Source organism: Neolamprologus brichardi, chromosome 15 (assembly GCF_056152115.1).
Source record: "Neolamprologus brichardi isolate AB-2024 chromosome 15, ASM5615211v1, whole genome shotgun sequence".
In the NCBI taxonomy this organism is placed as follows: Eukaryota; Metazoa; Chordata; class Actinopteri; order Cichliformes; family Cichlidae; genus Neolamprologus; species Neolamprologus brichardi.
In genome coordinates, this window is record NC_142118.1 from 13,269,988 (window position 1) to 13,296,039 (window position 26,052).

General features: G+C 39.9%; 1 protein-coding gene across 7 annotated transcripts in view; it reads left to right on the forward strand.

Moving 5' to 3' along the window:
- Positions 1-490: 490 nt before the first annotated feature.
- The window catches only part of LOC102780311 (rho-associated protein kinase 2-like), a 38,535-nt gene continuing 12,973 nt past the window's right edge, over positions 491-26,052 (forward strand). For all 7 annotated transcript variants that reach the window (XR_015720755.1, XM_087852795.1, XM_087852796.1 and 4 more), the window contains exons 1-24: positions 491-955; positions 6,313-6,394; positions 6,910-7,010; positions 7,659-7,796; positions 9,287-9,547; positions 10,172-10,316; positions 10,574-10,712; positions 12,620-12,711; positions 14,690-14,849; positions 17,682-17,778; positions 17,913-17,992; positions 18,457-18,505; positions 18,601-18,736; positions 19,614-19,705; positions 19,905-20,151; positions 21,053-21,159; positions 21,277-21,436; positions 21,832-21,992; positions 23,379-23,563; positions 24,017-24,086; positions 24,198-24,301; positions 24,809-24,995; positions 25,399-25,492; positions 25,741-25,826. Coding sequence is in view for 6 of the 7 variants with exons in the window: in XM_087852795.1 (XP_087708921.1) it covers positions 860-955; positions 6,313-6,394; positions 6,910-7,010; positions 7,659-7,796; positions 9,287-9,547; positions 10,172-10,316; positions 10,574-10,712; positions 12,620-12,711; positions 14,690-14,849; positions 17,682-17,778; positions 17,913-17,992; positions 18,457-18,505; positions 18,601-18,736; positions 19,614-19,705; positions 19,905-20,151; positions 21,053-21,159; positions 21,277-21,436; positions 21,832-21,992; positions 23,379-23,563; positions 24,017-24,086; positions 24,198-24,301; positions 24,809-24,995; positions 25,399-25,492; positions 25,741-25,826 (3,069 nt within the window). In the remaining variant the exon portion in view is untranslated. The remainder of the gene's footprint in view (positions 956-6,312; positions 6,395-6,909; positions 7,011-7,658; positions 7,797-9,286; positions 9,548-10,171; positions 10,317-10,573; positions 10,713-12,619; positions 12,712-14,689; positions 14,850-17,681; positions 17,779-17,912; positions 17,993-18,456; positions 18,506-18,600; positions 18,737-19,613; positions 19,706-19,904; positions 20,152-21,052; positions 21,160-21,276; positions 21,437-21,831; positions 21,993-23,378; positions 23,564-24,016; positions 24,087-24,197; positions 24,302-24,808; positions 24,996-25,398; positions 25,493-25,740; positions 25,827-26,052) is intronic.

The following is a 26,052-nucleotide window of genomic DNA, read 5'->3' on the forward strand; positions in this document are numbered from 1 at the left end:
CACCCACAATTAGACAGCACAAACCGGATGTAAAAACTATCCTATAAAATAAAAGCATTAAACAACCGAAAAAAAAACCCGCTAGAAAATAATAATGATCATCATCATCATCATCACCATCATCATTATTTTTATTATTATTATTAGTGATATTAGTAGTGGTAGTATTAACTTTATTCAATCAAGTTAAAATGATATTAATAGAAATGTTATAGAAACTGTTCTAAATGACCTTGAGAGGTTATTTAGGTTATTTATGAAAGATGATTTATCATTCACTTGTTTTACTGTCCATATGTATGGACAAAAAAGATTTGCAAGGTTTGGAAAAAGAAAATTTCATAATGATTGATATCTTCCCAGATTTTTATAATTTATTTAGTCTTATTTAAGTCTTCGCCTTAAGATTTACGCAGTTTCTCACGACTTTTATGTTGACAGTTGCAACCGGAAGTCAAACTTGTGTTCTCCTTACTTGACTAATCTTTTTTACAGGTTGAGCATGTTGGGTCGACTGATTTAGTTTTACCTGCCTGCCTGATAGCAAGACGACACTTATCTGATAGTGAAGTACCTCGACACACCCGCTTGGTTTTCACTTGCGTGTGTGTCTGTGTGACCATTAATGAAAACTGGGCGAGACGTATTGTTTGGGCCTTGGATAAATAATTAACCAGACAACTCAAGCCGCAGTTTCAAGTGCTGACATGAGGAGTTGACGCAAAGCAAGAGCGGAGTGCGCCTCTATCGCCAGCCTGTTACCTGAGCGAAAACAACAGGCTCGCAGGTGTTTTTGTTTGTTTTGTATTTTTCTTTATATTTTTAATGCCATTTGAACTGGATACACTTCATTGTAATAATGCTGGGAGCAGAGAGCAGATTGGAAAGCCGGCTGAAGAAGCTGGAGTCCCTGATAAGGAATCCACAGTCGGCACTAAACTTGGCAACCCTGCTGGTGAGTTTACATTCACCCTGAAGCTCTAATACAAGTATAGTCTTCAGACTGAGAGATAGGGAGTGAGTTAGACACATATTTGTGAGTAATTAGTCTGTCAGTCATCTGAGAAAAAAGTTTTTAGAGGAAGGTCTTACCGTAAAAAAATAAAAAAAAACAAAAAACAACTGAAAGCTGAAAAAGTGAAATTGTTGACCTGTAGCCTTAATCACGCAGAAAATGATAAGAACTCAGGTTAAGCTAATCATACTCCTTTGGCCTTTAATCAGACATTTACTGTAGCAGAGGGAAGCCCCACCTTTCCTGTATGGAATGCCATACACTCCTCCCTAAAGAGAATTATTCAATGGAAAATGCTGCATAGTAATAATTAGATGTGATAGTTTTCCAACTCACTGAAGCTGGAAGTCATTCAAATGAGTGAATAAAGTTCCAATGAAACTTACAATCTGATCAGCTATGAACTACATTCACTCCTCCCTTTCCCTGACTCAATCAATGCCTGTCTGACTGGGATTACCTGTTCAGGGGTCTGGTGTGGTGGCCTGCACTGAGAACATATTCAGCTCAGCTGCTCACACTCCTCAAACCTCAATCTTTGAGAATAAATTCAGGATCTCACAGCTGGCTGTCTGTAGTTTTTCATTTCTATGTAGTGCTGATCCTATGGCACAATCCAGTTTAAAATAGGCTTAATATTTTCATCTTGACAACCCACAGATAGCTTTGAGAACATGTCTAGCCTGGATCAACTTTTGTAAGCTGTTTGTAAGTTATTCATTTGCTTCACACACATTTAATATTGACAGAACACCATAATCCACGGCTTATATTCATAGTCTTTTAGTGACACTTGGAGCATTAAAACATATAAATCATGCTGAGGGATTTATATATATTTTTTTAAATCTGTCCAAACAAATGTGACAGTTGCACCAGATTTCATGCGGTATGCACCTGCTGCCTAAACAAAGCAGCCCTTTGGTCCATTTCATTTCCCAGTGCTGAATCATGATCCAAAAGTACAATCTCCCTCAGATGTACAACAACAGACCCAGGTTACATCACTCTGTGACATAATCAGGCCAAAAAAATGATGAGAATTAATTTTAGCCCGTGTCAGTCATCACTCCAAAGTTCACTAGTAGTCATGTTTGATTTTTATCACTGTGCTCCGTGGCCATCATGCTGCTTAAAATGCAGGGAGCTACCACACAGGAAGCTGAAGTCACTTCCTGGAATTAACCTGCTGTGCCCTCATGTCACCATTTCCTGTTTGTCCACTGTTATTTTTCGTATATATACGTTTTTTTCTTTTCTTTAGTACAATACAAATTTAGACTTCTAATAGAATAACCTGTTGTCTTTTATTTTTGTGTTAATGCTTTTGCTGGGTTATTGATGGCCAGTAAAGGGAAAACCTAAACCCCAGAGAAAAGGTTTGAATGTTTGAGGTCTATGGAATGCTTTGAAATCCTAATGAGTTCACAGTAACTGAACAAAATAATGTGGTTGAGTCGCAGATCATTATAATCGAGAACGATGCACTTCAGTCGGTAAATTAATGTTAGCTGTTGCGCAGTGTCATGGCATTCTGTGTCAATTAACTGAGCAATTAATTGTGCAAGTTGTGAGAGAAAAACTCCTTAAATATCCACATAAGGATTTAAGACATGAGAATATTTTTTGACAAACAAGTATAAATGGAAAAACAAATCATGTATAATTAGTCCAGTCAGCTACACCTGGGCACCATATTTATCACAGAAGTATCACAAACAATAAAACTTAAAGAGGACTCGTTACTGTTTTTTTTTCTGTCAATATATCAATAGTGGATGGTCATATTAAATATAGGCAATGTTTCAGACTGCTCTACACACTCCGTTCTAGACTGTTCATTTCCATTTATTAGATCTATTGGTTCCTGTCAGAGAGAGCTGATATCCCTAGTATGGTCATCTCAGATACAATATGCTCCCTCTGGCTGGTAGTGCATGAACCCTTCCCATGTGCTGCTAAAGCCTTCTGTTTGTGAGGCCGCAGCCAATCAGAAAAAAGTCATCTCGAAGGAAAAGGAGCTAAACGGGTCGATTTAGACAGGATGAACTGATGGGCTATAACAAGGTTCAGTATAGAGTGAATAAGGGTTATTTTTAACCGTGAATCATGCAGAGTGAATTGTAGTGCTGTTCAAAGCTAAAAGTTTGGTCCCCTTTAAAGAGCCCCTCGGGGAGTGCAAAAATAATAATTGCAAATCAGCTACTAAATATACAAAGCATAAACAGGATTGTCTTGTATGTTTTGGAAACGTCTATTGAAACGACTGCCACAAAGTTCCTGCCAGACTGTTTTTGTGCTGATGTTCAAACCAGAGGAGTTTCTGAACCCTGCAGTTATTGACCTTTATGTAGTTTTGCTTTATGCGCTCGACCGCCCTGTTCAACTCTGTTTACTTCCTCGCCGAGTTGCTGTGGTCCTCGATACCATACTTCCGCTTTGCGATAATACCACTTACAGCTAAAAACAAACAGACCTAGTTGGACAATGGCATCCCATTACAGTACCATGCTCAAATTCACTGGGCTGTTTAGAACGATCCGTTCTTTCACAAATGTTTGTAAAGGTAGCCTGCATGGCTAGGTGCTCGATTTTATACACCTGTGGTAATGGGACGGAAACACCTGAATTCAAATGTGAAGAGGCGTGGCCCTACACTTTTGCCCATATAATGTGTCATTGGTCAATTTATGGCACAATTGTGGAAGCCATAAACGCAATTTTTAGTTTCTCATCAGCATATTTACATATCACATACTTATTTTCATGGTAAATGGCCTGTATTTGTATAGCGCTTTACTAGTCCCTAAGGACCCCAAAGCGCTTTACACATCCAGTCACCCACCCATTCACACACACATTCACACACTGGTGATGGCAAGCTACATTGTAGCCACAGCCACCCTGGGGCGCACTGACAGAGGTGAGGCTGCCGGACACTGGTGCCACAGGGCCCTCTGACCACCACCAGTAGGCAACGGGTCTTGCCCAAGGATACAACAATCGAGACTGTCGGAGCCAGGGCTCAAACCGGCAACCTTCCGATTACAAGGCGAACTCCCAACTCTTGAGCCACGATCACCCCACAATTCATAACATATTCACTGAATATTCCAGTAAATGTGCCGTTTTTGTTTACTTTCTTAACCATGAAATAACTAATAGTGTTTGTAGTGATGCAATCAGACCTACGTGACAGCTCCTTAGTAAAGATTTAAAAACGTGTATGGATCAGACACCCCGTATATAAGAACAAAAAACCCTTAAATCTGGGATCAGTAGAACAGGCATGTCTGTTTTGTGTCTGGTGGAGGCTGGATCTGGATGGGTACATTTTGATGCATCCTGAGCAACTTGATTAAGCCATTGTTGACGCTTGACTATGTTGACAGTATCAGCTCACACTGAAGTGGGTGGAAGGTGCTCTCTCAGGAGGCGAGAACAAGCCACGAAGACTAAACTAGAGAATCATGTTCAGATTTGTCGAGATTCCAGTGAAAGACAAACATGCTGGGTCTAATCATTTTTGCCTTTCACTGGTCTGAGAGTAAAATAAGAGGGGAGGCATTTAAATCTTAACCCCTTTACGTCACTTTACGTCACACAGAGTGATTTTCTAGAATTAAATTAAAGAATTAAAAATAATTTGATGTTATCTAAAATGATGTCTAACACAATGACGTGATGGATTTTTATATCCAAACGAATTTGGTCTGATACCTAAATGGTGACACCAGTCTTTGGCATCCATTGTTTTCTGTAGGAAAAACCCAGTTGAAAATAAGATGTTAAAATATGTTGTTATGCTTAGCTGCTTTAGCTTGGGGATCCACTGCCTTGCACAATTACAGTTCTCCTTAAATGGAATACAACCAGCATGTTTTCATGTTTCCATGCTGAGAATGAACGTATTGATATGTAATCGTGTTTTTTTTTTTTTTTTAACCTGAAGCTGTATGCTTAATGCATCAAGGTGTGATGGACCTTGGTTCCCACTTTAATCTTGTTTTAACTTGTATACCCTGATCTCAGCTATATAAATCCCTTCCTGAATCTTTTTATTGTATGCCTTTTGTATCAGAAACAAAAGCAGTGACAAAAGATGCAGGGACTCACTTTAAATTTATTTTAGAAAACAGGACTCGAATACCAAGCTGCAAAAACCTGAACAAGTCCTTCATGATTTTAGTCACACAAACTACAGGCGCACCCTGTTTGAAACTGCTAACATTAGACTGGATTTGCATATTACCATCACTGAAACTCTTTAAAACAAAGTTCTCTTAGTGCTGCGATAACGACGACCGTTACGCCAGCTGATCTTTTGTAAAATGATCACCTATCCTCGAGCTCTCAGCCTGAATCCAGGTCCATAAGCTGTTCGTCCCACAATAGCTTCTGAGCCTTTAGGTCTATTTCCACCCATGTGTGGTGGGGGAGATCGCTCCTCGCCGCTGCTATTTAAAGGTGCAGAATTGTTCCACATGCCCCTTTCCACTCACTCATATGTCCTAGAACAAACAGACAACCAGATACAGCCCCTACACTCGCTGACATGCTGGATGACTCAACACGACCCCTGTTTTTTAGGGAACAGAGATCATAGCACACTCTGACCTACCCCGCCTCACCGCCCCACACACACCCACACCCTACCCCCACCCAGCTCTGCCCTGCCACCTTCATGCATGTGGATCACAGGCACATTTTGGTTCAACTTGAAACACAACACCCCCGATTTAAGCACTGATGACACTGCTGAGGCTCCAGCTTTAACTCTGACAGTGCCACAGCTCCACTGTGCTTTACTGGAGCTGGTGTCGGTGGGCCTGATGGCGGGTCTGTGTGTTTATGGAAGCGACCGAAACATGAACACGCGTCTAATTTTATTTGTTGTTGCATGACATGTTTTGTCTCCTTGTCCAGCCTCCATTGTTCTTTTGTGTTTGTTTTGGTTTAGCGGTCTGATTTTGTTTCCCCACTTGTTTACATTTTTGAGTGTTCTTACCGCCATCTTTACTTCATTAAAGATGTTTGCTTTTATTAGCCAGCACAATGTCGGAGCTTCCCAACTTTCATGAATTGTCTTGACAATATAATGATAAAGAAATTATTTAAATGTCATTAATTTTCTGTGAATATTCAGCTGAACTTAAGGAATATTCCCATTTTTGAATGATACTGGTGTTTACACTGTACACTGACATGGATTTTTTGTTGTTGTTGTTAATTAAACACTATTTCTAAATGTTAATTTTCCTTTCTAATAAAAACTTCTTCTCTTTCTTGTCCTTCAGGATTCCATGAATGCACTGGTCAATGACTTGAATTACCCCCCCTTACGGAAAAACAAAAACATAGAGTCCTTTCTGAACAGATGTAAGTTCTCGTGTGTGTTTTGCATTTGTGTGTCTTAGTGATGAAAACCATGACTTTTTAGATTGTGCAAGACTTTCCCTGTTGTCCAGCGTCAGATTTGGGATATAACATGTGCACTGTTTCTTTAAGAAGGTAAAAAGAGAGCTATATGAAAGATTTCCCTGGTGTGGTGTTGTTATTCAAATTAACATTTTTGGGGAGATTAACAGATTTTTCCTGCCAAAACATTAGTAATTGATATGTGGTCTTGTTGCATAGCCTTGCCCCCCCCCCCAAAATATTTTTTTTAATTTAAGGTGATGCAGTCACATTCATCCTAGAAAACCTGGTGTGGTGTGGTGACTATAGCTAAATGTGACATTTCATTTCTTAAAAATCTACTTTTATGTTAATTTGTTCAACATGTATAACATGTTTTCTCCAAAACTACTGCAGTAGATTTCATTAGACTGGGAAAGTGTTAGATAAAATCAGCTTTATCTTTGTCTGATCTCGTGTATGTGTCTCATTTGCAGATAAAGACTTAGTGAGTGAGCTGCGAGAACTTCAGATGAAGCTTGATGACTTTGAGAGAGTCAAGCTGATCGGAAAAGGAGCTTATGGAGAAGTGCAGCTGGTGAGTTCAAGGGATCAATAAGAGGTTGTCTGTTGACTTGCGCTATTTAATTTTAAACTGTGTTCGGTGGAAGAGCAAAGCAGTGTGATTTAAAGGGGGAATTTCTCCAGTTGTTCCTGAATCCAGCAGCTACCAGAAACATGTGAACCACTAGAGGGAGCAACAGTCTTTAAAAATACCAAACGTGTGATTTTTATAACTTGATTTTTTTTAAATCTGTTTGTTTTTGATTTTTTAAAATTGCCAATGTGCCTGACTCCAAGTTTAAGCCAATCAGTACATTTCTTACTCTCCCTAACTCTGTTTCCCATATATCTGCATCTTATGCTGGTAGAATCTGGTATCTGCTGAGTCTCTTGGGTGGAAACAAGTCTGGACAGGCTCAGTGTGTGAGAGATGAATGTGAAGTCTGGTGTGGGGGTGTGGATGGGGGACATGGTATGTTTGTGTTTGAAATCTTGTGTAAACATGTCTTTCTATGGGTGTGTCCTACAATTATGGCTTCCCATCTCTGTGTCTGTTTCTCTTCATCTCCCACGTTATCTTGGTCACTGTGACCTTCTTACCATCTTGTCCATATTGTCCTTGTTGACTTATCACTATTTACATTCTCACATCTCTCCTTTTTTGTCACGTCCTCCTCTGCAGGTCCGTCACAAGGCCTCTAAGAAGGTTTATGCCATGAAGCAGCTCAGCAAGTTTGAGATGATCAAAAGGTCAGATTCGGCCTTCTTCTGGGAGGAGAGACACATCATGGCCTTCTCCAACAGCCCCTGGGTCGTCCAGGTGTGTTTTGTTTTTTTTCTACAAATATTCATAAGATGTAGCACTGGAGAACATATAGAACAGACGTTTTAACTCCTTTCAGCCACAGAGGTTTTCATAGATATATTTTGTTCACAGTAGAAGACGGAAAACACACCAAATGTTTAAACTGAAATGTTTTAGCGTTTCATGAAAAACAGTAGCCCATTTTGAATGGCAGTAACACATCTCAAAAAAAGTTGTGAGAGGGCAGCAAAAGGCTGGGAAATTAAGTGATGCTGAAAAGAAACAGTTTGCAGCTAATTAGTTTAATTAACAACGGCTCAATAACATGATAAAAAGAACCGAGTTTCTCTGAAAGATGGACAAAAGTTCACCAATCTACAAAAACATACTGCCATCTACCAACTGTGCAACAATTTTAGGATAACGTTTCTCAATGAAAAAAATTGTGAATACTTCGAATATGTTATCAGGATTTATATTTATAGCGTATCTGGAGAAATCTCTGTGCACGAGAGAGAAAGCTGCAAACCTGTAATTGATGGCCGTGATCTTCAGGCCCTCGGACTACATTGCATTAAAAACTGGCCTCATTCGGTCATGGAAATAAGTGCATGGACGCAGGAACACCTTCAGAAATCACTGACTGTGAACACAGTTCACTGTGCCATTCATAAATGTCCTCCATGTGACGTAGTCAATACAGCCTGACTGGTAACACCCCTACGCAGCATGTGGGAAAACCGGTCATACTGTTTTGTGTCTCTACTCAGTGATGCTGCAATAAAGGAAGTTCACACATTTACAGCGTGCTATATTTATGCATTTTAAAACTGGTATCATAGAATCATAATGCTGAAACTTTCTGTAGAACATTGTTATAGGTTGATATTGATATATATTTTTTGTGTGTCAAATATAAACTAGGTTGTTACTGGTTGTTTCTGTAGATGGTAATCAAATAATTACATTCACGCACCAAACTCTAAAACATTTAATAATTTATTTGGAATTATTGTTATTGCATGCATTAGGTACTGATAGTAGGTACAAATTGCAAGCACTTTGTCAAAACAAGTGGTGTAATCAGATGGTCCGAGTGTTTAGAGACGGCATATGGAGATTATATTAAAATAAATGAACAGTAAAACAGTTGGGTAGGGATGCAGGAATATTTTTATGATAAGAAAATGAAACAAATGATGTGTGGAATAGACCAATAGAACCAATATATAGTAAGAGTCTTGTTATATTGGATGAGGTAAAAGCAGACAGCGTGCTTGTTAAATAAGATAAAATTTAATGCTGCCTTAAAGACCCGGAGATAAAACATTCATCATAGAGTAATCAAATAATATATTAAGACGGCACAGATGATATTTACGTTTACATCACAAAACAGTACCTTCTGTTTATACACTTCAGTAATAACCTGGCACTATATCAGCATTAAGTTTGAGATAAAAAAGTAATCAGTGATATTGTAATTACTCGTTACTGTTTCGTAGCTATGCTGTGCTTTCCAAGATGATCGGCACCTTTATATGGTGATGGAATTCATGCCCGGAGGAGACCTGGTCACACTCACCATGAACTACGACATCCCTGAGAAATGGGCTCGCTTCTACACAGCAGAAGTAGTGCTGGGGCTAGACGCCATCCACTCGATGGGCTTCATCCACCGCGACATTAAGCCCGACAACATGCTGCTGGACCAACACGGACACCTCAAACTGGCTGACTTTGGCACATGCATGAAGATGGACTCGGTATGTCGAGTTTATAGTTGAGTCACAAACCTTCTGAGTTAGTTGAAAGAAGAGGAAAATGACATTTAGATTTTTCAGAGCTTCAGTGCACCACCAGGTGTTCAGATGGTGAAGTGAAGCTCTTACATCATGTTGTTTTGAAAGGCCACAGAAGTTATGTGCTAAACAACCAGTCTCGAGTGAGGCGGCAGTCCCGCCTCTGCTGCTGTGGGACAGGAAGTGTTTTTCATCCTTTTGTTTTCACCACAGCAATTTCAAAATAGCTCATTTCACTCATTTGAGCTCTCTGAATATCTGCCAGTAGACAGAGCATGTCATGCAATTCCTTCCCTAGTCTCAGTCTGGTAAAGAAACTTGAAATGGTCTTAAAACACATTTTGTTTGTGGTCCACATGGTAAAGATTTTTTAAAGAATTGTTTGCATAGTTGTTGTCCCAACATCAAAAGATTTTAAAAGAAAATATAGCAAACAATTTTAAGCTAGTTTCACAAGCTCATTGATCCCCACTGTGATTTTGTTTTTGCTTTTTTTAAAACTTTTTTTTCTGCTTTCTGTCCAAAGTCTTTTCCAATCTTTTATTATTGCTTTCCCGTGTGTTATGTTGTAAATTCATCTTTCTGCAGACAGGTATGGTGAAATGTGACACAGCTGTAGGCACACCAGACTACATCTCCCCCGAGGTTCTCCAGTCTCAGGGTGGTGATGACTACTATGGCCGGGAGTGTGACTGGTGGTCTGTAGGAGTATTTCTCTTTGAATTGCTAGTTGGTAAGTTATGTACTGTTCATTCAGTTAAGCTTTTATTAAGAAAGCAAACATGATTTAATGCCCATTACATGTATAATTCAGCCCAGGCTGTTCTGACTGTAACCAGATAATGAGAGGTCAACTCAACATTACGTTATGTTTTCTTGCTGTTTGGATATTATGTAACTTCCTTTATGTTAGTAATTATAAAAATGTAAGTTTTTGCTCAAGCTCTCGGATCTGTGTTTTGAGAATTTGACCTCTCATTCTTCTTCTAGGTGAAACTCCTTTCTATGCCGAGTCCCTTATCGGAACGTACGGAAAGATTATGAACCACCAGAACTCGCTCGTATTCCCTGATGATGTAGAGATGTCTCAAAATGCCAAAGATCTCATCTGTGCCTTCCTTACTGACAGGTTTGTATATGAAACCATAGATTATACTGTAAGCCCTTGTTTTTGTAATGTAACAAGAATTTGGTAGTAAAAAAGGGAAAATGCTATATTAAGGACTATTTCAAGCTTTTATATACAAATAATACTTGATAATTTGGGGCTTTTTTGGATATCTGTCCTTAAAAAAAAATCCTGTCATTAATTAGCAGGTTGAAATGTTAGTAAAGCATAGAACTGATCAAATAGTGCATAGTACATATAACCTTGTTAACAAGGTTTATGAATTTACATTAGAGATAAATACAACACTGTAATAAAAAGCCTTTAAGCAATGAGGTGAATCATATGTCAGCAACACTAGCAAAAGCACAGGCGATTCTGAATGTAATGCATCAACCACCAAGAAGTCTGATTAGCACACAGTGTTTAGAGAAATAACCCCAACAATCGGACGATCCCCTATGAGGAAGCACTCGACGACAGTAGGAAGGAAGAACGCACATTTGTCAGAAAGAATCCTCACAGAACCAAGTTCAGGGAGAAGCAGCTATTTGCCATGGCTGCCTGTGGGGTGAGCAGAAGACAAAGGAAAGCACTAAGTGATAAAAAACATAGGCGTATATTTGCCTGCAAATACACATCATCGTGGTATCGTTCTTTGTTTCCTTGGATTGATCCTGCACTTTAGATTTCCTGCCTGACATATATTATTAACCACAGGGATGTCTGCCCATGACTCACAAAGTAACTGAGAGGCATGTCTAAGGAGCTTGGAAAGAAAAGCGTCTGGACTTCTTTAAGTTGCTTGAAGACTGATTAAGATACTTTTGGGAAAATTAGTTGTAAAGGTAAAAGTTGGATGAATGGGTATATGGGTCATGTTTCCAAATAGTGTCCCCTCCCCCTTGAAGAAACCACTTCCTGTTTACATTAGTAACTCCGCCCACGACAGGCTCGAACACAGGCCCTTTCTGCTTCAGTACAGAGCAGCCTTTCATTTTTCCTCACTCAGTTTATTTACCTTCTCACTCACTGCTCTCTCTCACCACAGACAGAATCTCGCATGTGTGTACGACTGACACACACACACATCTTGAACACTGACTACTGACTGCATTCACCACTTAACCTACATGCTCCATCACTGTCTCCTCATTATGCTGAATCACATGAGTAAGCACAACCACCCTGCTCGTTTTGGAATTTTTCATCTCTCTTTTCTCACCATGTGTTTTTCATCACTTCATTTGTAAATGTCTTCCTCCACCTTTTCTCTGTGCCACTTTCCATTTCTTCGTTCTCCCTTTTCGTCTGTAACTTTCTCCTTTGCAGTTTTCTGGGCATCGAGACATGGCTTGTAACCCTGATTTGGCTGCATGTCACTTTTTCACGCAGAGGTTTTAAAGTCTCTCCTCCCTTTTTTTTTCCTCCCCACCTCTGCCCTCTCTTCCCCTTGGCTGGATCTGGAATGTCCCACACGTGGCAAGCCCAAACTGCCCCACCCCTCCAACCCTGTACCCAGAGGTGGAGGAGGGAGGCGAGGGGATGAGGCAAGAGGGAAAATGAGTGTGTGTATAGACTCAGTGAGAGGGAGAGAGAGAAGAGAAGGAGGGAAGATCTATGAGTTCTTGAGTCAGAATTGTTGATGTTCCTGCCTGGTATCCAGTCCTCCTGTCTTTACTGCTTGGAACTTGGACTGAAGAGGTTTTCAGGCGTATCCATTGTCCAACAGCGGTCTGGTGGCTCTCCATGCTGGTCAGTGTGGTCAGTGCAGAGTGGTCACGCCGCTAAGTTCCATGTGTTTGGGATGACATGTTTGTGATGGTGGGTGGAGAGGAGGAAAGGGGTGTGCTGTACTGCGTTGCACTGTGTCACACTTAGGCAAACCCGCTCACCGTCTGACTGCTTGTTCCTGTCGCTGTGTGCAGGAAGGTTCGTCTGGGCCGCACCGGAGTGGACGAGATAAAATGTCACCCCTTCTTTAAGAACAACCAGTGGACCTTTGACAACATCCGTGACAGTAAGTGTATCCATATACTTGTCTTTAAAACTTCTCTCTATATTATGCCACAATGCAGGAGCATCATACATTTCCATTTCTGGTAATGTGCAAATGTTTTTCTTTTTCTCGGTTTGTTGCCGTTCCCATTGTTTTGCTTCTCTTATCATCTCCAGCCCATTCCTCTGCAGTTCTGTTTTGCTTCAGTCTGAGTTAGAATTTTATTTCCAGCTCCTGAGTCATTAAGGCTACTTGTATGGTACACATGCTCTCCATATGCTCGCCATTCATATCTGACAGTATATGACAGGGTGCTTTGCAGAGCAGGAGAGAACATTATGCAGAATAATCAGCTACGTATGGGTACCAGTCTAAAATCATAAATTGGTGAGTGTACTGAACATATTGAAGTCCTGCACCACATGTGTGACTGGATAAGAGGAACACTATGTTGTAGCTTAAGGAGATGGATGGATGGATGGATGGATGGGTAGATAGATAGATAATATAACAGAATTATTTACTCACAGGTGTATTAGGAACAGAATAAAGAGAAAAAAATCTTAGCTATTTAATACTATGGGTTAAATCAGTACCAATGTTTGTACTTTAGTATATTTTTTCTTTTCTGTTATTTTAATTTAGGTTTAGACTGTTTGTATCAGTAAGGACAAAAGAAACAAGAAGGAGAAAAAAAATAAGAAAGGGATATATGTGTCTGTATATAAGTACATTCAGACTCTTTTTCGTTGCCTCGCCCTGTCTCTGCCTCACCTGGCTCCGATTAAGGCAGAACTTCTGATCACAGCCTGGCGATCTGGAACACGAAACCATTGCTCTGCTCTCTTCATGTTTGCATGTGCACGCTCATGCAACCACTCCAAACATGACCTTCCTTCCAAGTCCCGCTGAGCTGCACGTCCCTCTCGGCCCTCTGTGTCTAAGGGTGATATTACTTCCCGCAGCGTCTGGGCCCTGATTTCAGCGCTTTATCATTTGAGTTGTCTTCATGTTTATTAAGCACAGGGATGGTTGAAGGCAACGAAACCAGCACCACGGGTCGTTGGATGGATGCTTGGCAGGATAAATGAATGAATGAATGAATGGATGGATGCGACTGGAGGCAGCACCCCCCTTAGCGGCGGGTGGGGCAGGCTGTGCGGCCTGTGTGGACCGGTCTAATGAGAAGGGCGTCCCAGTTTGGAGGGTTGCTCCCGCTCTCTCACTCTCTCTGTGGCCGTGGCTGCCTGTCATTAGTCACCCGCTATCAGAGAGCATTCTGGGAAGTCATGCCACAAGGGCCTCCAAGGAGCGCCCTGAGTCTCTTTCTGTCTCACCACATTTTGGCTTTTTTTTTTTTTATATCTCTTCTTTTTATTTCCCCCTCATTTGTTTCATCCCTGCGCTTGATTTCTCTCTGTGCACCATCTTTGAGTCACATTTGTCACACTGGGGGTTGTCTTGACCTGCAGTAATAAGCTTTTTACTCAGAGCCAGAACTGCGCTGGTCTGAACAACTTCATCCAAAATCGCTGCTTTTTTTTCCTAATTAGGATCTATTTATAGGCTCGAGGGCTTGCTTAGTTTTATCTGATTGGCCCTTTAACACATTTTTGTCTGCAGACTTTTAGAGTCAGTCTTGTGAAAAGAGAGCGCAGAAGGAACCTTCTCTCTTGGCATGGCTTGTGAAAGGCGCTGTGTATGGGGCACAAAGCAAGCACTGTACGGGAAAAGGAGTGGTGTCAGGCTCAAGCCAACCTGCAGACTCCTGAAGTAACCAAAGCCAAAATGGACATGCATTTATTCAAATTGGTGAAAAAAAAAATAGCACTCAAATGTCTTTGATTTATTTTAATTTTAAATCCCCAAGCACAGGATTGTTTTCAGTCTGATTTTATGTAAAACAGCAGTTTTCTCTTTGCTTTAACCCTCCTGGTTTGCACCTCCTTCGTTCCCCTTTTTCGCTTCATGACTCTATCCCTCTCTTCCTGTCTTCCAGCTGTGGCCCCAGTTGTGCCAGAGCTGAAAGGTGACATAGACACCAGTAACTTCGATGACATAGAGGTTGAGAAAGGAGATGTTGAGACCTTTCCTCCACCCAAAGCCTTTGTTGGCAACCAGCTACCATTTATCGGTTTCACCTACTTCAAGGAGGATCAGTAAGTGTTTGAATCTCATATTTTTATTTTACTTTAACTCTGCTTTTGTTCTTAAGTATTTGATATGTTCATGTTTGCGTTCCTTTTAGTTTTCCTTTCTTTTCTTTTTTATAAATTGAGATTTATGTGCTACAAAGCTCAGCGTGTGTAGATATTTTGCAACACTAAATTACACTGAGGAAACGGGCTTTTAGAACAACACTGTGCTTAAAATATGAGAGAAAAAGACAGCTTCACGCCCATGCCTCACCAGTCAGACACTGCAGGCCTGTTAAAACTCCACACTGCTGCCTTGTTCTGACAGCCTCTTTAACTGCCCTTGTCGCCTGTGATGAATCCTGCTTTGTAAACCCTGCTTTTGTTCAGCAAAAAATAGAATGAAACAACACTTGCAGGTTCAACCGCCATTAAGGCAGCAATCACCCAAATGAAGCTATTGTGTTAAAAATGGCAGCGTTTATTGTTCAAGACATATTATCTGGATAAAATTCACTTTATAAATGGCTAAGGCAAGTTGGTTGTGAAGATCAAAAACGCACACAGTTTTCTAATCGTCATACATGAAACGCTGTGCTCACAATCCATTTCAATAGATTAATTTATACCCTTTAAAGATCTGCCTCCCGTTCCACACAAAGTCAAGCCACGCTTCTGGACCTAGTCAGTTAGATGAGCTTCAGGTTACCTTTTTTGTACCCGTAGGTACATTTGGTCTTCTGTACATGAGTCATCTATGCTCACATGCACATTTTCAAAATAAACACAGACAGCAGGTATGCTGAACGCGTTCTCCACCAGAATAAGATATCATTCTCTCTCTTTGCAACATCATTAGTGATCATTTTTCGTAGCGTTAACAACAGCTGAGCCAGTCATGTGCGTGGGAGACTGAGCCTTGAAATTTGTTCTGTGGTTAACCAGCCGGTGCCCCTTATCACCAGTCATTTTCCAGACCAACGTCGCTTCCATCTGGCTACACAACAGTGCAGCTATTCCCAAATACCACAGGAGCTGCTTCTGCAGTGAAACAGCTCAAGTAAATGGCTCAAGTGTTACAATCAGTGTTGGTCAAGTTACTTGAAAATAGTAGTTACTAATTACTGATTACTTTTCCAAGAAAGTAATCCTATTACTTTACTGATTACATGTTTTTTAAAAGTAATTAGTTACTTTATTACTTAGTTACTTTAACAAAGCATGATACACAACCTGAAAACATTATAAAGCAGTAGACCTTTCAGCCCAATTTTATTTTTTCTGCATAATCCATCATATAAATTGAATCAAATGAAAAAGTCTCTTATTAAAAACAGTTTTATTAGTTTTAATCTTTTAACTTTATGCACATTGCATCAAGCAAAAATTAAATCTGAAGAAATTTGTTGAACATTTAAACCTATTTTCTACATATTCCTGCATATGTGTTTACACTCGCTCTTTCAAATAGTAAAACACGGCAAAAAACAAATAAAGTCAAAGATTCAATCTATTGTCACCTGTTTAGCAGGAGTGGGGCCGGTGGGAGGTTTGCCCGGTGTCGCAGCGGTCATGTCAGTGGGGGGATCCGGGGGTTTTCCCTGTGAATTTCACATTCCCGTGGCGGCTTGCTAGGTGCTTGCTCAGATTTAAAGTTTAATTTTTCTCTGTAGAAAAAAGTTTTCTTCCCACGCAGAGTGTACAGCGTACTCTAATGTTTTTGTCACTTCTTACAGATTAAAACTCAAAGTAATGTCAGTACTTCCAAGCTTTCGTACTCTCTCCCGCTCTCCATATTCTCCATTGTTTATCTACACACGTCTGTTGCTGCCACAGACGTCGCACGTTCATACGTCATGAGACACTCACACAAACAAAATCACAGTTTAGTAACGCAGTAACACAGCGTGCTTATGGGAAAGTAACAGTAATCTAATTACTTTTTTGTAATAACAATCCCTTACTTTAATCTTTACTTGAAAAAAGGAATTGCATAGCACATTACTGCCCATCTCTGGTTACATTTAACCGAGGGGAGCTGAAAAAGTTTGAGCAGTAATGCTGTAGACTTAAATGAAAGCTATTTGTAAGCAGTATAAAATGTTCAGGCTAATTATAATTATTACATATTTCCAGAAAGGTTACAACAGCGGATGAATCTGCTTGTTTAATTTAGCAAAGATTTTGTGCTGGATGCCCTTTCTGACAAAACCAATTATCCGACCTCACGGCCAACACTAAGACTACTCTAGCATGTGTCTCCTTCCGATCTTGATTTTTTTTTTCTCATGTAAAAAGTGAATGTGTTGTATGTGAGTGCGTACTCGTACCTTCACTCTAATTGCGTATTAGTGTGTACCTTTTCTAAAATCACCCTTAATTTGTCTGTTGTAAGCACAGGTATTTTGATTTTAAGAATTCTGAACACTCTGCAAAAACTGGTGTCATAAAAAGGCTTTACATAGTTAAGTTGTTATTCAGCCCTTGTGGCCGAGTCACTCAATAATTCCCACCACTACAAGCCCACCGAGATGGTTAACAGTTGGCAAAAAGTGCGTGGGTTGGAAGATTTCTGCCAAGACGCCAAAAAGATCTCAACACTATTGCTTTTTCCACTGTGTATGGTTTCAGGATTAGGCTTATAGGTATTACTGTTAGTGCTTTCTAAGCTCTCTAATCACTTAACACTGGGCAAAAAATGTCTTTTAATGGATCTGGTTGGGACAAAATGTATCTCATGCTTGTAGAAATGTGGACCTGATGATGGTGTGTGATGCGTTCAGGGTTGGAAATCCACCTGAGGTTGACTCAGTTACAAGCATTCGTGGTTATTGACCGTCCATCTCTCGTTCTCAGGCTGCTAAAGGGAAGTAAAAGCAGTTCTGCAAAAGATTCAGAGGACTGTGAGGAAATCTCAGAGGACAAGGAGAATTGTTCAGACAATAAGAAAGAGGTAGTTTTCTGTTTTGTTTTGTTTTCTTTTGTTTGTTTGTTTGGGGGGGGGGGGGGGGTTTGGGGGGGGGGGGGGGTGAAAATGAAAATCAAATAAGGCTATTTTTGTATTCACTCATCTGTCAATTTGAGCAGCTGCAGAAAAAGGTTTCCCAACTGGAAGAGAAGCTCGACAATGAGATGCAGGCCAAAGATGAGCTGGAGCAAAAGTGCAGGTAAGATAAAACATATGATCTTGTTTGATAAGATAAGATAACCTTTATTAGTCCCACACGTGGGAAATTTGTTTTGTTACAGCAAAATGTGGACAGTGCAAAGTTATATAGCAAAAATTAGCTATATAAACGTAAATGTTAATCAGTGTTCAGTCAGCTTATTAAATGTCTTGGTTAAAAGGTTTTTAAATTAGACATCACCAAAGGATAACTGGTTTCCCTGAAGAGTTTTTTATATGGTGTGTCACTTCCTTCCGGATATATAGAAATGTTTTGTAAAACAGGAAGTGACATCCCATCCTCAAAGCTGCATTTAGAAATCCCAATATTAGGAGACGTTAAAGGAAATCCAAAAGCGGCAGAGAAAAAAAAAAGCAAGAAGAATTTCAATGTATAAATACATTTTTGAAAAGACAAATTTTAAATAACTGTGAAAAATTTTAATCTTTTTTTCCACCACCCAGAAATGCTACCAACCGTTTAGACAAACTCGTCAAAGAATTAGACAAGGAGGTAAGAGCGGGTGCATTTCAACCATGTACCTGATGGGATAAAGAAGCTCAGAGTTTGTTTCCACTCGTACTGTGTGTGAATTCCTCTCTCATCAGATGAACAGCAGGCAGAAAGTCGAGGCCTCACTGAGGCAGCTGGAGAGAGAGAGAGCTCTGCTGCAGCACCAGAGTGCTGAGAATCTGCGCAAGGTGGAGATGGAAACTGACAGGAAACGCAGCCTGGAGAACGAGTGTGAGCACCTATGAACAAATGTAGAGTGCTGTGCAAAAGTCTTGAGCTGTCCCTCATTTCTTTAAATTTTGCTTAAAAGGAGCGTCAAAGGAGGACTTCTTATTTTATTTAAAGTGATTTTGAGCAGTACTACAGAAGTTTTGAAGGTTTTTTTGTCGTTTCTTCTTCTTCTTTTTTTTTGTTCGTCTTCAGTCCAGTCCTTGTACCTGTTTCGTTTAAGCTACGTAACACTGTGGATCATCAGGCTTAAAGAACCAATCTTAAGTTGCCACTTTGTTACGAGCAGCCACAAAATCCAAAACGCATATGTTTTTTGTTTCTTTAGTTAAATCTATGAAAAATTCCAAATTTCTAACATTTCTGCACAAACAAAGTGCAAAGCAAAGAGCTTTTAACCAAAAACGTGATACATCACAGCAACAAAAGGCAGCCAACATCCACAGAAGAATTTCTAATATCCTTCATAAGTCTTGGGAAAAATTCCTGAAGACTACTTAAACTATAAGAAAGTTTGTCTAAGGGAGTTCAGGCTGCTTTGAAGAATAAAAGTTGTCACGCCGAGCACTGACTTTCAAGCTTGTTAGACGTGTACAAACTGTACATGTTTGCACCCATTTTCCTACTAAAATCTAAGGAGTTGCTCAAGACTATTGCACAGTACCATAACTAAATATCAGATGTATAACTTGTGAAATATCTTTCCATAATTTTGGTTGTCATTTGATTTTATATTCGACTCAGGCAAGTCAAATTGTGGATTTATATGTCAGGCTCAGAAATATTTATAGTTGTGGATTGACAGTATTATAATATCGTATGGATGGATTAAATTTTTTATACTACACTAACTAAAAATGACTTTGTTTTTACTCAACAGTGAACAACCTGAGGGACCAGCTAGAGGATCTGAGGAAGAAGAACCAGAATTCACACATCTCAAATGAGAAGAACATCCAGCTGCAAAAACAAGTGAGGGAAGCTTTTTAAAGTCACCTAACATGGTGTTGTCTTTCTCTTATTTTCAATTTTCTTTTTTTTCTGTGTTTAATGTGTTTTTATTCATGTTAATAAAAACATACCAAATTGGTAATCCCTAATTCTGAATGCCTTCAGCATAAAAACAATTTAATCTTCTCGTTATTTATTTTCCTTCCCTTAATATCCGTAGCTTGAGGACGTCAATGCTGTGCTTCAGGCTGAGCAAGAGGCTGTAGCACGGTTAAAGAAGAGTCAGGCGGAGGTGCAGAAACAAGCCCAGAGCCTGGAGGTTAGCCTCGGGGAGATGCAGGAAAAGTGCAGCCAGCTTGAAAACGGCAAGATGGAGCTGGAGAAGCAGCTGAGGGGGCTGCAGGCCGAACTGGAGGAGGAGAGGAGAGGCCGCAACATGGGGACAGAAACTATTAATGACCTACAGGGTGAGACGTGGCTCTCTATTACACTCTGACAGCAAGAGGTATTAACACAGCCATAAACAGATTTAAAGCAAGGTTATGTGAGTTCTGTTTGGACTCTCTTGTTGGTAGCCAGTTGTAGGTAAACTACAGGCTTCATCAGCAATGTTCAGAAGTAAAATTATGTTAAGCTATAGTTGCTTAATCTTTTTTCAGCAGTTCATCATCAAGCTTTGATTTGTTTTGTCAGATAGTTAAAGGTCATCGAATGAATACCTCTGCAGTGAAATACTGATTTACTCACCCTAACCACAGGTAATCAGTGTGATCTTTATACTCCCTAAAAGTGACTGCAGTAAACAGAGCAGGAAAAAAAGATGTTATGCAAGTTGGAGTTGAAGGCTCAACATTAGATGTGAATCACTTTTCTGGATCGGGCACTGGGAAATGTCTGATCATAGGTGGAAACATCTGCTCAAAAGCCTGAGAGTGAAGCAAGTGGCCGTAAAAGCCAAAGGAAAAGCCAAACCAGAACCTTTTGTGGAAACTTAAGCATGCTCACTCCTGGCAGAGAGGCCACTGGCTGAGGTCAGAGGGGATGTACGTAGACCACAGTGTTACCTGTTTGTTGTGATGTCTGATGATCCCCCCCCCCACCCCATGTCAGAATCTCCGTGTGGGTGGAGTCAGGGAAAAGAAACACTGAGTGCAATGTTTTCTGCATATTTAAAGATGTATGTGGGCTGGGATATTATGTAATGTCTGAAGCTGAACAGTTCAGGCACAGTTTTTAATTTACGACACGTTCGGCTCAACACTGTCACATCGTATAGAGTCTCATGATGGTAGCATCTTGACAAATAAAAAGAATACATGTAATGAATGTTATTCATTCTTTTAAACAATTCCGATTGCTCTATTTAAGGACGCATCTCAGGGTTGGAAGAAGAGGTGAAAGAAGTGAAGTCATCTCTTTCCAAGGTCCAGACTGAAAAAAAGGAGCTACAGGAGAAGCTCAGTGAGCTTGAGAAGGTTGTTTTTGATTACTCATTACAAATTTCCAAATTGAAGGGAGAAGTGTTCCTCCTTAAAAACTTTTGTTCATTAAATAAGACACTATGACTCCAATATCCATCTTTGACCCTTTAGAAAAAGAGCAACCAAGAGATCGACCTTACGTTCAAGCTGAAGTCCCTGCAGCAGAGTCTGGAGCAGGAGGAGGCAGAGCACAAGGCCACCAAAGCCAAGCTTGCTGATAAAAAGAAGACCGACCAATCCATAGAGGAGGCAAAGTCCGAGGCCTTAAAAGGTGAGGAAGTGGGAGGGAGGGAGAGGGAATGTGATGGTTTACACCATATTTAACTCACCTAACCAAAGTAAGGCATTGCCTTAAGCAAAAGCCAGTCATGAAAGAGAAAAGGTGACTTCTGCTACTTTTAAAAGCTGTTGAAGAAACAAATGAAGGGTCGATTGATGTTAAACATTACTGACAAATAATTCTAGTTCATTCCCAGCAGGCTGACAGAAAACTCGGAACAGACTGACGTTTAGATTTGCTGCTGATTGTCCCTCTCGTGTTAGTCCATTTATTTCATGCCACAAGCAAGTTTACTGAAAGGCAGCAATGATCTGGCAATACTCCAGTGTCGAGCGCAGTGTAGATTGTCCTGCTCATGTCTTTCCTTGCGATTTCCTTCGGTTCAGAGATGGAGTGCACCCTGCAGGAGGAGCGCAGCTTGAAGATGCAGGTGGAGGGAAAGCTGCTGCAGCTAAAAAAGGACTACTCCATGCTGGACTGTGATTACAAGCAGGCGCAGAACAAGCTGGATGAATTTCAGGCACAGAAGGAGAAACTTTCTGAAGAGGTTTGTCCCAAATGAAACATGAACGACAAAGTAGTAACTTTAGACATTGTTTTGAAGAAATGATCCTACATCAAATATTAAGAGTTTCAAAGTTACCCATTTTAGCAATTTCTAAAACAACAACCTCACAACAGCTCTCATTTACTAACGGCGTGAACGCACAAATCTGTTCATGAATCGAGCTCACAAACCTTTCATACACAAATCAGTATTAATATTTTTAGATCTGAAGTTGTTTTTTTTTTTTGTAGCATGAACAAATTTACAAGTATTTCTGATCATGCATATAAACAAATGGCCTGGCTGTTCTAGGAGTTTTAAGCGTAAGTCTTAAAAATGAATACTGCTGCTACTACTACTACTTAATATTGTAACCCTTATTGTTATTAACATTATTATTATTATTTTGTTTCTATTACTACCACACCACTTTTGGGTCATTATTTACAGTTTTCCAAGTCCATAAGCCATAAAATCCTCAAATAAAGTAAAATAATTAATGGAAAGCTCTCTGGTATTGCTTATCTTATTTTAAATGATCTTTTCTTGTCATTGTAAATGACTTCCATCATTTCTGGATATCATCACTTACACTGTCATTTCCTGGCAACAGATGCTATTTATTTATTTATTTCTTATTATTATTATTATTATTATCATTTAATATTTGAGGATTTTAACATTTTTTCTCACTTGTGCCACAGCGAGCATCTCAAGACCTTTTACTAAACCTGAGGTTTTCTCCCTCTCTCTCTCTCTCCCCCCCCCCCCCCCACTTTTCATAAATCCAACAGTACTTTTTCATACACACTTGTTAAAATTAAAGTAAATTAGGGTGTTTACCTAATCCACTCAGCAATGGCAACTGTGGAAAAACAAATCAAACCTGAACAGAATGGATAAAACTCAACAAAGTAGCAAATGAAGGAGAAAATCTGGTTCCATTGTGTGCAATGATCATGACTACAACAAGGAAGGTGTACCATGGAAAGAAATTGTGCCTTGCAATGCAGGATTCAGTCAGTATTATCATCGTTATAGTATGTGTACTATGTATATAATAGTCATCACACTGCTTGACGTAAACTTTCTAGACTGTTGAAATTTCACATTGTGATTTTACTCACTGAAGAAAAATTCATTTGGGGGTAAAATCATATTCTGCACCTGGCCATGGCTTTGACTGAACAAAAAAAACATTATCACAGACTTAATATCTACGTTCTGTGGTGATGAACGAGGAAAGCTAGGTGGGTGACCAACGGCCTCTTGTAATGAGCATTTGATTTTATTTTCAAGCATTTTGTACAAAGTGGTGCTCAGTTAGTCTAACCAGCTACTAGTAGGATTAACCACAGCTTTGACTCCCTGCTTGTGTCTTTGCAGGTGTTGCACCTGACCTCACGTCTGGAAGAGGAGATGCACAAGCGGAGTATGAGCCAGAGTGAACTGAAGATACAGAACCAGCAGGTGTCTGTGCTCCAGTCCTCTGAGAAACAGCTCAAACAGGAACTCAACCAACTGTTAGACATGAAGCAGATGCTGGAGAAACAGAACCAGGAACTACGCAGGTCAGACACATGTCCATATCCTGCATACTTGTTCATTTTAATTTCAGTATATACTGCAGCTGCCCTTAGGAAGTATTTAATAGCACATACTTCATACTACTTTTGACGCGTCTATATTGCAGAGGATTGTGCATCAAAATGCCCTGAAAAGCATGATGGCTCGCTTTATGCAGAATGCAACCACATGCAATTGCACAACTTGGTACTTTTAAAATACAGTGTACTCGAACAGACTAAATCTTTTTCTGGCTAACTAAGTAGGTAGTATGAGTATTGGACTGCACCCATGATATCTAATGAGCATAATATGCATATACAAATATAGCAAGAGTATTAGTGACTTTAATGTTGTTGGCAAGTCTCATTCATTTCCTCTGATTTAAAGACATTGCTTTGGCTCTGGTGTTCAGTTGGCCTGCAGCAATGACTGACAGATTTCTGGTGCTGTTTCAGGGAAAAGCAGGAGGCTGATGGCCAGCTGAAGGAACTGAAGGACCAACTGGAGGCACAGCACTGTTTCACAGTAACTCTTTCTTTTCTTTTCCTTTTTGTGCATGCTATCTAGCTCCTCACACGTTTACTCTGTAAGTGTAATCTAAAAACTGATTGGGTCTACGTGATTTCTTTATGAAAGACCCTTTACAAGACGCAGATCCGTGAGATGACGGATGAGCGTGATGAGAAGAATAAGCTGTACGAAGAGGTGCAGCAGCAACTGGCAGAATACCAGGAAGAAAGGTAACTGTGGCTGCTGTGCTTTGATTAGCCGACTCTGCTTTCAGTATAAAAAACACTGTAAACACTTAATCACCAGATTAGTATGGAAATTGACATAAGCAGCAAAAAACTAACCATTCAAACTTGCAGTTTTTAAATGTGTATCTCAACTCTACAAAATTCATTTTATCTGTACTTGAAGAATATAACAGTCTTCTCAGATTAGTGTCATTTCCCTTGTTCAAATTAATCTCAGCCAAACAGAAGGACACGACCTTTCACAGACTGAATGAAGCTGAACCAGATTAGCAGCTGTCCCAGATGCACTTGAGCCAAACATTATTGTGGACAAATAATGCTTTCAAATTCAGCAAAGACAAAAAAGTCCCAGAAATATCAGTGCATGGTAGCACTACAGGCTGTTGATTTTTAGGTAATAACAGCAGGGATCTTCCTGTCTTTCTAGGATTTATACAGCTCTGGTAATTAATAAGATAATGGTAATTCATGCTCTCTTTCCCTCTGCAGAAAGTCACTGACAACCCGGCTGGAAGAAAGCTTGACCAAAGCAGACGCTGAGACGTTGGCTCGTTCTGTCGTTGAGGAGCAGTTCTCCAATCTGGAGAAAGAAAAGATCATGAAGGAGCTAGAGATCAGCGACATGATGATGAGGCACCAGCAGGAGCTCAGCGATAAGGAGGCCACCATCAGCTCGGTAAGATCGGCGAAGTTTTGTTTGTTCGAGCCAAAAAATGTTTGTTAGCTGTTTGGATGAAGTCCCTGCCTGCTGTTGCTATATTTTTTTTGCAACTTATCACCTTCTCAGAAAATCTTGACACTTCTGTATACCACTGGTTGTAGCTAGAAACTCTGCAAGGTATCTTTAATGCCCTGGGAAATATTTAGTTATGTCAGTAGCAATTTACCCTCAAGACCATCATTTGTGCAACCACATAAACTATTAAGAACAATAAGAGTCACTAATGTTTGGCTTGGCTTTGTTCCCTTTTACTCATTCTGGAAAGCTCAAAGTACATTCAAGTATTCTTGTCACCTGACTGCTATGCAGAGTATCCACTGATAACATCGCCTCACCTCTGCTCTATCCACCTTCACAGCTGGAAGAGTCCAATCGTACTCTGACGGTGGATGTAGCCAACCTGGCCAGTGAGAAGGAAGAACTCAACAACCAGCTGAAAGAAATGCAACAAAGTGAGCGTCACTCTTCTGTAATGAGCAACCGATAAAACAAATTTCTATCAAGAAGTCATTTCCTCCAAGTTATAGAATGTGTGTTAAAAGTTGACATTATTTATGCAGATAAAGATGTAAAATTGTCAGAAAAGTAGCCACTGTTGTGTTTATCGAAAAACAGAGTATTTCTCCTGTAAATTGTTAACCAAATTTCTGAAACATTATGTTAAGAAACATGTATGAGTTTTGATTTGCTATTTTTATAGAACTCCAGAAAGCAAAAGATGAAGAGAACTCTCTCAAAGAGTCCTTTGAAAAGCAGCTGTGGAATGAAAGAACGCTAAAAATTCAGGTGTGTGTCTGGGTGCCTGCACAGGTCTGGAAAGTTTGCTACACTTTATTTTTTGCATGCTACTCTTGTGTCACATCAGTTGTTAAGAGTAATTTTCTGCTACAGGGTTGTGTTGAACTCTGGGTAAAAGTCACTGAAACACATAACATATTGCTGCAGGCTTTCCTGTTGAATTTACCAGGCTTGTATTTATCATAAATAGATCTCTGTAAAAGTATATAATACA